This window comes from Myotis nattereri (genome assembly GCF_964212035.1).
Source record: "Myotis nattereri genome assembly, chromosome: 16".
NCBI lineage: Eukaryota > Metazoa > Chordata > Mammalia > Chiroptera > Vespertilionidae > Myotis > Myotis nattereri.
In genome coordinates, this window is record NC_138091.1 from 13,382,918 (window position 1) to 13,395,962 (window position 13,045).

The following is a 13,045-nucleotide window of genomic DNA, read 5'->3' on the forward strand; positions in this document are numbered from 1 at the left end:
TCTCTCTTATCAGTGTTTCTAACGCTCTTCCCCTCTCTCTCCTTCTCTGTAAAAAATCAATAAAATATATTAAATAAAGAAAGTCCCCCACTCAGAGCTCACCACCAGCGTCCCCTTCCTAGTCATTTCCTATCTGAGCACCTGAAGATCTTCACAGACTTCAGCGTAATTGGAAAGTTGCCACTTTTCTCTGTTGAATTATTATATTCCTCTTCTTCAAGAGGACAGGAGTCCCATTTCTCATTAACCACTGCAGCCGCAGTGCCCGAATGGAAACTGGCACACAACACGTGTGCTGGATGCAGGGAGGGAAGGATTGGGTGCCGGCAGCTCCAGGCTCTCATCCTGGACAACCAGAGGGAAAGAAGACGTTCTCTTCAGTGTAAGTCAAAATTACAAGGTCCTGGGAAATGACCTTGTGTAGTTAGGCGGGGGTCCTGCGGCCAATCACCACTGGGCAGGCGACTCAGTACCACCAACAGGGACACAGGATGGAGAATCCTTTCTCAGAAGAAGGCAGACCTGGTTCTGAGTGAGCAAGCATCAGGCCCACGCCACCCTCTCCACTCTGCTCCTGCCTTGGGGCTCTTGGTCTAGCTCAGCTGTGGGCAAACTACGGCCCGCGGGCCGGATCCGGCCCATTTGAAATGAATAAAACTAAAAAAAAAAAAAGACTGTACCCTTTTATGTAATGATGTTTACTTTGAATTTATATTAGTTCACACAAACACTCCATCCATGCTTTTGTTCCGGCCCTCCGGTCCAGTTTAAGAACCCATTGTGGCCCTCCAGTCAAAAAGTTTGCCCACTCCTGGTCTAGCTGATGCCTTGGCCTTGACTGTCCTTCCCAGTATCAAGTGCCTGGGACTTGTTCCTCTCCAGGTTTTCACTCAAACGTCTCCTTCTCAAGGAGGCCCACACTGATCACCTTCTTTAACTCCACAGTCTGCTACCTCCCCTCCCCAGCTGTCCCCGCGCTCCTCCTCACTCTGCTCTCTGCGTCTGTTTCTTTTCCTCACATGTTCTAATACATTGAATAAGCTACCTTTTCACTGTGCTTCTTGTCTCTCCCCCTCACCTGTGTTAACATAGAAGCTTCATAGAGGCAGGGATGTGCCATATGCACCAGAACAGTGCCTGGCACAGAGGGGGCAGTCAGCGCGTCTCTGCTCTGAGTGAATAAGTGTGCACAATCATTCTTAAGCAAAGGGGGACACAGTGGTAAACAAGAAAGGTCCTTCTGCTTACACGGTGAACAGCTAGGCAACAAAGAGGCCAACCCCGGATATTTTGAACGTAATACGTGCTTTGAAAATAACAACACCTGGCTAATGGGCTAGAGGGATTTTGAGGAGTGATGATACCACTTTAGCTAGGAAGGGAGGTCGGGGAAGGTCACTTTAAGAACCTGGCATTTCAGTTGGGATGTAACTGATGGGAAAGAGGCAGCTCGGAGGAGGTCTGCAGGGCGCTGTTCCAAGGGGATGAATTTGCAAGCGAAGAGGCCAGAATAGCACAAGCTTGGCCGTTCTGTAGAAGGTGGAGGTCAGGAGATTGGTGGAGATGAGGGAGGAGAGGCAGTCGGGCACGCAGGGGTCCAGAGTGATGGGGAGGAGTTTGATTTCATTCTAATTCTAATGGGAAGCCATTGGAGGGTTCTAGGCAGGGAGTGAAAGGACCCAGTTTTGCGTTGAGAGCCTGTGGTGCAGGCTCACTGTGGAGGCAGTGGGTGAGAAGGACAAGCTAAGGGGCTGTGTAGTTGTACAGGCAGAAGGCCGAGGCCGCTTGGGTCAGGGCATCTGAAGTGGGCATGCTGGGAAGTGACTGGATCTGAAATATATTTTGGAGATAGTAGAGACAGAACTTACTGATCATTTAAAAAGGAAACATGAGAGAAAGTCATTACTTACTCCTCTCAAACAGAATGTTTCAAGTTGGCATCCCATCAGATAGATGAACCACATTTTATGTAAAACATACTGAGTTACTGGAAATCTAGGTCATTTCCACAAACACCATATGGATAATGCTTTGCTGGGCTTCTATAGAAATCTCTGAAAATCTTAGATTTGTTCTTTAGGATAATATTCCTAGAGGTGGACTTGATGGGTCCATTTGTATATAAAATGTTATATTATTTGAACATTTAGTGTTCTTTGTAGACAATATCAGATTATTTCCCAGAAATTCTAATTTCACTCATCAGTATTTGAGAAAGTTTATCCTATCCTCTTCCACATCTGGTAACATTATTTAATTTAAAAAAATCAATTTGATAAGCTGAACATGACATAAAATTGGTTTAATTCATATATGTGTATATATATATGCATAAATATATATTTATTTATTAGTGATGCTAAATGTTTTTATGTTTTTAAACTATTTGAATTTCCTATTATATGAATTTTTTGGTATTGTACCATTACTTACATTCTCCCTCCACCCAAATGCTTATGAATACTTTTGCTTACATTTTTATTGGGCTGTTTGGCTTTTACTTTTTGGTTACTGTACTAATCAAGAGAGCTAAGTGAAAGAACTTTTATAAAACTGTAGATTGAAGAAATCTAAGAGACAGCAGTTACCCTGGGCTGGTAACTAATGTTGGGCTGGGTGAAGCTGGGGCATATACACACACATAAACACATATCAATCTCTATTTGTAATATTTTTGAAACTGATTTTCACTGAAAATTATATCTTAAACTTTTTCATGTTATTATTTTTGTAAAACATGAATTTAAATAAACTATGCAGGGTTTTTTTCTCACTTAGATGAGCCATAATTTAGTTAGCCACCTCCATATTGTTGGACATTTAGGTTATTAAATCCTTAATAGCTGGTTAAAGGACATACACTTTTAATGACATTAGAAATAAATAAACCAAAAATCAAATTGGAGTTAAATTAGACTTACATTTAACTTTTAAATTATTTGAGGAATAGCTATATCTTTATAACACTGAGTCTTCCCATACACAAACTTGGGATATCTATTTGTTTGTCTATTTATATATTGTTCTATATATCTCAACAAAGATGTGTAGTTTTCTTCACACACTTTCAACAAATTTATGCTTATTTGTACCTTATGTTTTGGTTGTTATTTTGAAAATATTATGTTTTCTAACTGGCTACTGCTGATATTGGGAAAGCTATTAAGTTTTGTAAATTGTTTTATAATGGGTGCTTAGCACTTCTCTTTTATTTGTCTTATTATATTTTTATGACATCTATGAATACTAATACAGCTGCCTGGTATTTTGTAACGTGTCTACTTTTCATTTATTATTGCATTGGCTAGAAATTCCTGGATGCTTTATTGGGGTGGTGGTGATTGTGCTTTTTCTGTGTTGGGAGGAACGCCTCCACTGCTCTACCATGAGATGTAGTGTGCTCTTGGACTGTGATTGATTGCTGTCTTTAGCAAAATGTCCAAATATCCATTTATTCCTACTTTCCTAAGAGTTTTAATAAAGAATGGATGTTCAATTGTCTTAAGTACCACTTTGACATCTCTCAAATTGTCTGTAGAGCTTTTTTTCTTTGATCTATGGTTGGGTATGGTTATATGACTAGTCTTATATAGAAAGAACTTATTAGTTGGTGGCATATTGTCACTATATGAATAGTCTTATATTCAGAAAAATTAGTTGGTAGTATATTACTGTTATATGAATAGTTTTATATACAAAATATCATTTAGGAGCATGGTAATTTGATTTACTGGTATTTTATATCTGATCATAAGTCAGTTTAATCTGAGGTTTTATTTTCTCTATCACTTTTAGTATCCAGCTTATCCTATATAATAAAGAGGTAATATGCAAATTGACTGTCATGCCCTCGCACAAGATGGCTGCCCCCATGTGGTCAAAGATGGGCACCTCCATGTGGTCAAAGATGGCTGCTCCCATGTGGTCAAAGATGGCCACCCCCATGTGGTCATAAGATGGCCACCACAAGATGGCCGGCAGGGGAGGGCAGTTGTGGGGGGTGGGGGAGCAACCAGGCCTTCAGGGAGAGCAGTTGGGGGTAACCAGGCCTCAATTAGCAAAAACTTAAGAACAGGAACAAGATAGGGATGTCCGCTTTCATCATTCTTATTCTACAATCTACATTGTACTGGACATCTTAGTCACAGTGATCAGACAAGAAGAAAAAATAAAAGGCATCCACATTGGAAAGGAGGAAGGCAAACTGCCATTGACCCTGTCTCCCTCTTCTAGGGACCCTTAGGATGCATCAGGGCCCAGCTGGATAATCCAGGACAGTCTCCTCATCGCAAGATCCTTCATTTAATCACGCCAAGGAAGTCATTTTTGCCACATGAATTACAATTCCCAGGCTCCAGAGATTAGAGCGTGAATATCTTTGAGGGTGGAGGAGGCATTTATTCAGCTGCCAGATTCTAGCAAACAAGAGTACTTCTCTTCTGCCCAGAGAAATATTTGCACATGTGCAATAAAGATGTATGCAGAAGGATATTTGTACTGAGGGAAAAAGAACCTAATTAATCACTCAACAATAGCTAAACTAAATACAGTACAATTATACCATGAGGCAGTAGGAAGCAGTAAGTAAAGTTTCAATGCATGTCCTGGCATGAAATAGTCTTGTTTCATGAGGAAAAGTAAGTTGACATTATAAGGAGGGGCAGAAATAGACTGACAGTTATGAGTGCAGGAAATACAGAGTTTATTCTTGTATTATAATTTATTAACTAGAGGCCTGGTGGATGAAAATTCATGCACTGTGGGGGGGGGCAGTCCTCAGCTCGGCCTGCCCTCTCACAGTGTGGGAGCCCTCAGGGGATGTCCTACTGAGGCAACTGGCTAATCAGGGGAAGGCAATGCCCCCATCACTCCTCTGCTGCTGCCACTACCAGCTGCAGCGCCTGCCTGAGCCTTGGCCCGGCCCTCATTGCCTGAGCCTTGAGACCTCCCAGCGGCAGCTGCCATCCGTGGCCTGCCTGAGCTGCTGCGGGTTTGTCCAGAAGGACATCCGGAAGGAAATTCAGAAGATGTACACTCTAATTAGCATATTACCCTTTTATCAGTATAGATTACTAGAGGCCCAATGCACAAAATTCGTGCATGGGGTGGGGCTGGGGGATCCCCCAGCCTGGCTTGCACCCTGTCGCAATCCAGGACCCCTCCAGTGATGTCCAACTGCCTGAACTAGCAGTCGGACATCTCTCTTGCAATCCGGGACTGCTGGCTCCTAAGTGCTCGCCTGCCTGCCTGCCTGATTGCCCCTAACCCTTCTGCCTGCCTGCCTGATAGCCCCTAACCACCTCTGCCTGCCTGCCTGATCATCTCTAACCACTCGCCTGTCTGCCTGACCACCCTTAACCACTCAGCCTGCCTGGCTGATTGCCCCTAACCCCTCTGCCTGCCTGCCTGCCTGATAGCCCCTAACTGCTCACCTGCCTGCCTGACTGCCCCTAAGCACTCACTTGCCTGCCTGATCGCCCCTAATCACTCCTGTCTTGGCCATCCACCACAGCGGCTTTATCCAGAAGGATGTCCAGAATGACAACCGGAAGGTCGTTTGGCTGTTTGGTCTAATTAGCATATTAGGCTTTTATTATTATAGATTGTATTATTTTCCATATGAACAACTATAAACCTACTTTTGCCCCACCCTGTACATTTATATTTAAAATATGATATACTTTTTATGTGCATTTGTATAAATATAAATATACAGAGCAGGACTTCTCTCTTAGGGGAGTTAAAAAGAGGATTATTTTATATTTTATGACATTTGAATTATTTTTAACAACACAAATGTCATTATATATTATTTATATTATAAAAAATAAGTTCACTGTAAGAAATACAAAGGAAATAAATAGAAAATTCCAAATAACTTTGTAGGATGAAAAAAGGGCCATGAAATTGTAAGCAGAACTCTTCCTTAACGAGGCAGGAAAAGTTTTATTGGATTTATTTCAGTTTAGCCATAAAAGTGAAATGAAACTGCCAAAGCAGAAACTGAAAATGTGCGGAGATTCACTACCAAGCTCTGATTTGCAGGTTTTCTTTGTATTAACTAAAGATTCATTGTTAACTTGGAAAATGATGAGGAAACAGGGGAGTGGTTCTTAAATACCAGAGTCCTGTGAATGCAGAGGGCTTGAGGGTACCTGAGGGACCCTCGAGTTCATGAAGCAATACTTCCCTATTACACGTGGCCCAGTCCCATCTATCCCACTGCATCAGTGGGTGGAATGGGTGAAGTGTCAAAGGTTATAAGATAAATAAGTCCCGGGGAAGAAATGTACAGTGTGATGATTATAGTTAACAATACTAGTTGTATTTTTAAAGTTGCTAAGAGAGCAGATCTTAAGAATTCTTATCCAACACCTCCCCCCCCCCCCAAATAACCCCCCACTGTAACTATGTGTGGTGGATGGGTTAGCTAGACTTATTGCAGTCATTATTTTGCAATATATACAAACATCGAATTTAGTTTGTACAGTTAAAACTAATATAAGTTCATATGTCAATTGTATCTGAATTTAAAAAATGCTGTTTGAGACCCATCAGTGGGTTATAACCTGTGGACTGTAAACACCAGTCCACAGGTCCACTTCTTAGCGACGAATGGGGCTGCCAATGGTCCTTCTAGTCCACCTGGAGGGACTCAGCTCCACATCCACTTGCAAGGAGCCCACTGCGACCCTGGCTCAGACACACCTCACCCTTTCCTGCAGCCGCGTCTTTGCAAACATGACCCCTCTCCTGGGTGGTCTTTTCTGGTAAAACGCGCATCCTGTGGTAACAAAGGGCTTCCTCTTGCCTCGTCAGCTGTGCCCTCCTCTGTGCTCTGAAGCCATCGAGAACGAAAAAGTTTCATTCCCATGAATGTAATACACGCACAGAGTGTACAAACTCTAAGAAAGCTACAAGGCTTAGAGTAAAGCGCAGGCCCACTGCACTCCAACTCCAGCTCCCCCAAAGCCACCACTCACAGTTTCTCCCAGCATTAATTCTGCGTCTCACTCCTTATCCATAAATAACATGCTTATGCTGCTATGTATTTCAATTTAAATGCTATCAAGCACTTCCTATGATGAAGTGTGAATATTTAGCTATTTTTACTGCCTTCCTTTCTCTCCTAATTGTCCTTCCCCCACTATCATTACATAAAGATTTTTAGTTGAAGAACATTCATGATGTACTTGATAATGGTGATTAACATTGTTTACCGTGGGTTGTAGTTTCTTCTTGTATGCCTTAAATGTTTTCTGAAATTAATAAATACTTTTATTATTTGTTTTCTGACAAGGTAACTGTTAGGCAAACAGCTGAAAGAAGAAGAGGAGGGAACCGTGGGGAGACTTGGGAGAAGAGCATTCCATACAGCCGATTTCTTGTTCAAAGGCCCTGGGTGTGATTGTGCTGGGAGTGTCTGAGACACAGCCAGAGGCCCATGTGGGCGGAGAAGAGTGACAAGAGGAAGGGGAGTAACTGATGTAATAGAAGAGGTGGACTTGGCAAAATCACGTAGGGCTAGTAGGCCTGGCGACAACTTTGGATTTTATCCTGAATATCATGGGAAGCCAATGGAAGATTCTGACCAGAGGGATGACATGGTCAAACTGCTGTTTCTAAAAGACACTCAGAGTGCTGTAATGGGCAAAGGCGTCACTGTAGCGGAGGTGTAAGTGGGAGGCCAATGGAGAGGCTATTGCCTCGGTCCAGGGAAGAGACGATGGTGGCTTGGACCAGAGGGTAGCAGTAGAACAGATCATTTGAATTCTGGATATATTTTGAAGGTAGAATTGATAGAATTTGCTAATAGATTGGATGAGAATGTGAGATAAGAGCCCATTAATTCCTATTTGCCCCTTTCCATGTGATAAAGAATAGAAATGGAGGGATCAAGAATTTTAGTGACTTGTGCCAGGCTACTCAGCTGTTTAGAAGAAAAGTACTTATGACATGGCCTGGCACATAGTAGGCACTCATGTTTATTTTTTCACCAATAATCGATCAACTAACTAACCACCCAACAAATTAACCAAGAGCATTTATGGGCATTCACATTGTTTCCAGTTTCATGGAAACAGAAATGATAACACTTGTTATAATGACATCATCAACAACATTTACTAAGTGGCTGACATCTGTTAGTTACTTTTCATATATTGTCTCATTTAATCCTTATAACACCTAATGGGAACTATATTACTATTACCTCCACTTAACAAACGAAGGAAATGAAGGCTCAGAAAAGATAAAAATCACTCCCAGAGCCACACACAGTAAATAGACCAGCCAATATTTAAACTCAGCTCATCTTAGACCAGTGACAGCAAACTTATGACACGCGTGTCAGAGGTGACACGCGAACTCATTTTTTTTGGTTGATTTTTCTCTGTTAAATGGTATTTAAATATATAAAATAAATATCAAAAATATAGTCTTTGTTTTACTATGTTTGCAAATATCAAAAAATTTCTATATGTGACACAGCACCAGAGTTAAGTTGGGGTTTTTCAAAATGCTGACACGCCGAGCTCAAAAGGTTTGCCATCACTGCCTTAGACCATATGCCTGTGTCAGAAGACCTTATGATGTGACTAGGGGACATGTCAGGAGGGTGTATTAGCAAAGCAGTGCATCTTCTGTGCTCTAAAAACTGAATATGTTTGATTTTTAAATATGAGTAGGATTCAGAATGAGGCAAAAGAAGAGAAAATCCAAAATGCTGGGGTTGGGAAGGGTAGCACAGTCTAATCAAAGGCTGAGAGATCGATATGGATGCCACTGCGAGGGGTCAGAGAGAAGCCTGGCCTGGCTGTATTATAAGGTTCCAGCTGAGAATTGGGTTACACTTCCAGTTCCTGGCCTACCCAATGATACCCAGAGTTCCCAAGTGGAGAAACTGTGTTTTCTATTAATTAGGGTAGAGGCCAACTTAAGGCCTTTATAGGCCCTATGTGCCCTTACTTTTAGGGAGTCCCACCCCACATCATAAAAATATTAAAATGCACTCAGATCTCCCATTAAATACAATTTATATATAACTATACACAACAGCAGGGTTTTATAATATACCTCATTTAGTCTCAGATTTGCTGAGGCCCTAGGACAAAAGATACTACCTTCCAAAGTGAGGTGACGCTAGGCAGAACTAATAAAAGAAGGTTTCAAAAGCCTGGTATTTTGACTCCTTAACCATTCCCTTACATTGAGGGTACAAACGAGCCAGAATTTTGGAGGATAAGGGAGGTCTTTTAGTGAGAATTGTTGGTGAGTCCCACTCAACTGTCTTTAAGGGAAGATGTGGGCCATCTGCCCTTTCCTTTCACATCAAGTCTAGAGGGAGCGGCTTTAAGGAGACCACTCAGAAAGCTTAAATGTTTCCCCCATAGTTTGAGCAACACAGTGGTCTGGAGTCTAAGGTATAGCCCTGAAATCGAGAGTGTGACAATAGCTGGCTAGCCTCCCGACAGTGGAACTAGCAGTGTGCTGCATGCATGGCCAGCACCCTCAGAGCATGTTTAGAGAAAGGAGGCACAGGTGTCTCCCACGGATCAAGATGCGTGCACAGCACACCTGGCATAGGTTGTCTTAGACCTTGACCATGCCGTCCATGTGAAAGGCCAAGTGAATTGCTAGACTCTCAGGAGAAAGAGAAGAAAGCAACCTTCAGGGGGAAGACACCACAACAGAGAAAGTGTCCGTTCCTCTCTGATGCCAACTCCTGATGACGTGAGCTTGTCTGCACTTTTTTCTCTTTGCTCCCTTTGCCCCTCAGCCATGGTTATCCCAGTGTGAAAGGAGCTGAAATGTGAAAAACAATAAAAGGAAGCAGCTAACCACATGTTTCCCCAACACCTGGAATAAATTTAAAGGGAACCAAACAAAGTGCTTTATGAATACAGCTCAAGAGTCATGATTGTTCCACCAAATGGTTATGAATATGAGTTAAATTTAGTTGACACATAGTTACATGCTGCTGACAATTGAATGCTTGCTAATTTTGATTTTGTAGATTTTTAGAAGTATTTTGGAGACAACACCTTGTTTTACTCTCACATCTTAAAATATTTTCATAGGGCCTTAAAAGGCTTGTGTATCCGATAGTACATAATGGGTAGAATGGCCAGGGGATGTATGGCCAGAAGATCTCTGGACTTGGATTATAAAGTCTGGCTCCAACATTGAGGTTTGTGACTCCAGGCAAGTCAGTTCTCATCTCTGGGCCCTGCACAGGTTGACCCCTTCTGTCCTGAATGGCTCTACAACTCACATCTCTGGGGTTTTATTGGTAGCTTCTGGTGACTGACATAGTTCATTTAAATAAATGTTTGTTTGCTTAGTGAATGAGCTAGTGACAGCTGGATTCCACCCTAAGCTCTCCTAATGCTCTTGTGTCTCTGGATCACCAGGGTATCAGGTTGCCTCTGGGAGAGAGGAGGAATCTGCGCCCTGAGGGTGGGCAGGCACCGCAGACATCCTACCATATTATTATTATTATTATTTTTTGGTTTCCAAAGCTTTCCCCCCCTTTTATTGAATAAGATATTACAAATGTGTCCTTATCCCCCCAATGTCCCCTCATCCCCCCAAACCTGCCCTCATCCTACCCCCCATTGTCCACATCCATCACTTATGCTTATATGGAGTTTCCTCAAAAAACTAAAAATGGAACTTCCATTTGACCCAGTGATCCCACTTCTAGGAATATATCCCAAGAAGCCAGAAACACCAATCAGAAAGGATATATGCACCCCTATGTTCATAGCAGCACAATTTACAATAGCTAAGGTTTGGAATCAGTATAAATGCCCATCATCAGATGAATGGATTAAAAAACTTTGGCACATCTACACAATGGAATACTATGCAGCTGTAAAAAGGAAGGAACTCCTACCATTTGCAACAGTATGGATGGAGTTGGAGAGCATTATGCTAAGTGAAATAAGTCAGTCAGAGAAAGATAAATATCATATGCTCTCACTCATTTGTGGATTATAATGAACAACGTAAACCGATGAACAAAAACAGATATAGAGACAGAGAAGCATCGATCAGATGCTCAAAACTCAGAGGGAAGGCAGGGGAGGGTGAGGGTGAAGGGGAAAGATCAACCAAAGGACTTGTATGCATGCATATAAGCATCCTACCTTATTGAGGGTGTTGAGAGCTGCCTGGGCTGCTGTGAGTGCGGGCTCTGCTTTGGCCAGGTCTTCTTCACAGTCCTTCTGCTTCTGCTGCACCTCCAGCATGATGAGGGCCACCTTCCGCTCCTCCTCGTCCGCCATGGCTTTCTCTCGGCTCACCTTGTCAGTCTCTACGCCCACCTCCTGAATCAGCTTGTCTGCATCTTCATTCTTCTGCTTCAGTTCCACTTCCTGCGTGGCCAGCTTGGCTTTCAGATCATCCACCTGCAACGGAGAAGCACCAGGCTTATTGGGAGTCAAGGGACTTCGGACACAGCCCTGGGGATCTGACTCTGCAAAGCAGAGAAGAATGCCAACTCTTCTCTGATATGAAGGTGCAAAGCTAAGCTCTTAGCTGGGACCAAGCTCCCAGACATGGGGAAGGAAAGGAACCTACAGTCAGTGTGGTGGAAGGCTCTAAGCCAGGGGTGGGCAAACTTTTTGACTCGAGGACCACAATGGGTTCTTAAACTGGACCGGAGGGCCAGAACAAAAGCATGGATGGAGTGTTTGTGTGAACTAATATAAATTCAAAGTAAACATCATTACATAAAAGGGTACGGTCTTTTTTTTTTTTTTTATAGTTTTATTCATTTCAAACGGGCCGGGTCCGGCCCGCGGGCCGTAGTTTGCCCAAGGCTGCTCTAAGCACACACACTGTCACCTGTCTTTCTCCTTGATGCCCAAATGACTCAGGCTGCTTCTCACTGATATGGGTGCTTGTGTCTCATAAAAATTCATGTGCCTAACATAATATCTTGCACATAGTAGGCCCTTCATGAATATGTCATTGTTTAATTGAAATTGGCCATTGTGGAGTATAACAGGAATTTAGGAGGCAATAAAAAGCGAGCCTCTACTGTGTATCCTGAGAGTGAATATATGAACAGTGGCCAGACCGTATATAAAAGTAGAACTCCGATCTACACTAGTAGCCACTTGCCCAGGAAACCAACCTAGTACCTCCACTAAACAGCTCAGGAGGCCAGCCTGCTGTCAGTCAGACTTGTAGGAAGTAAGACAACTGTCTAAGTAACGATCCAAAAGACAAACCATAACCTTTGTAACAACTGACCCAGAATGGCCAAGACGATTGATAACTGACAAGTTCCTTAATTTTTGTCTTTGTTTCCAACTTAGGACCAGCTGGAGGAAGTCAGATGCTCACCCCTGATGGATCAGACGGACGCCCCCTTCTAGTCAGCCTGCCTACACCTGCCCCAGCCAACAACCTCCACCAGGGCAGAGCCAGGCCTCCTGTCCTTCCACTGTACAGCTCTACCACTGCCCCCCCCCCCCCCCCCCCCCCCGCCTGCGGGTCTCAGCCAAAATGCAAATGACGTGGCTGACTCCCTTGCACGAGCAAGCTCTGAATAAAGAGCTTTCCCTTGCTCTCAGTTGATTGGTCTTCATTTATGTCCACAACCCAGTTTGACCAAGCTGAAGTGGGACAGCAAGGGTCTCAATGGTCCATATGAGCTGGGTTTGCCATCCAGCCTCCACATTTATATGCAGGTTGGAGGCAGTGATGGGAATATCAGCACCCAGGAAACTGTTCATTTCTCGGATCAGCTGGAGAGAGGGGAATGGTTTTTTATGTACATTCGGTTCAGTAGAATGTGGTGGTTCTGAGGTAGCATCAGCCTCGCCTGGGAACTAGTTAGAAATGCAGGGTCTCGGGCCCACGCCAGACCTATGGAATCAGGAATTCTGGAGCTGGGGCCCTGCAGCCTGTCTTAACAGGCTCTCTGGGTGATTCGGATGCTCCCCCAGGTTTGAGAATCACTGGCCTAGTGTTATGGCCCTTTCATATGCAAAGAGAACACTCAGATCTATTTATTTCTGGAAAGTAAAAAGGC

At 43.2% G+C, this 13,045-nt stretch overlaps 1 protein-coding gene across 1 annotated transcript in view; it reads right to left on the bottom strand.

Annotated features, from left to right (window-relative positions):
• The window catches only part of DNAH9 (dynein axonemal heavy chain 9), a gene marked incomplete at its 5' end in the record, with an annotated part of 338,080 nt that overhangs the window by 88,280 nt on the left and 236,755 nt on the right, over positions 1-13,045 (bottom strand). The window contains one exon of the mRNA XM_081109536.1: positions 11,151-11,411. Within this exon, the coding sequence (XP_080965662.1) occupies positions 11,151-11,411 (261 nt within the window). The remainder of the gene's footprint in view (positions 1-11,150; positions 11,412-13,045) is intronic.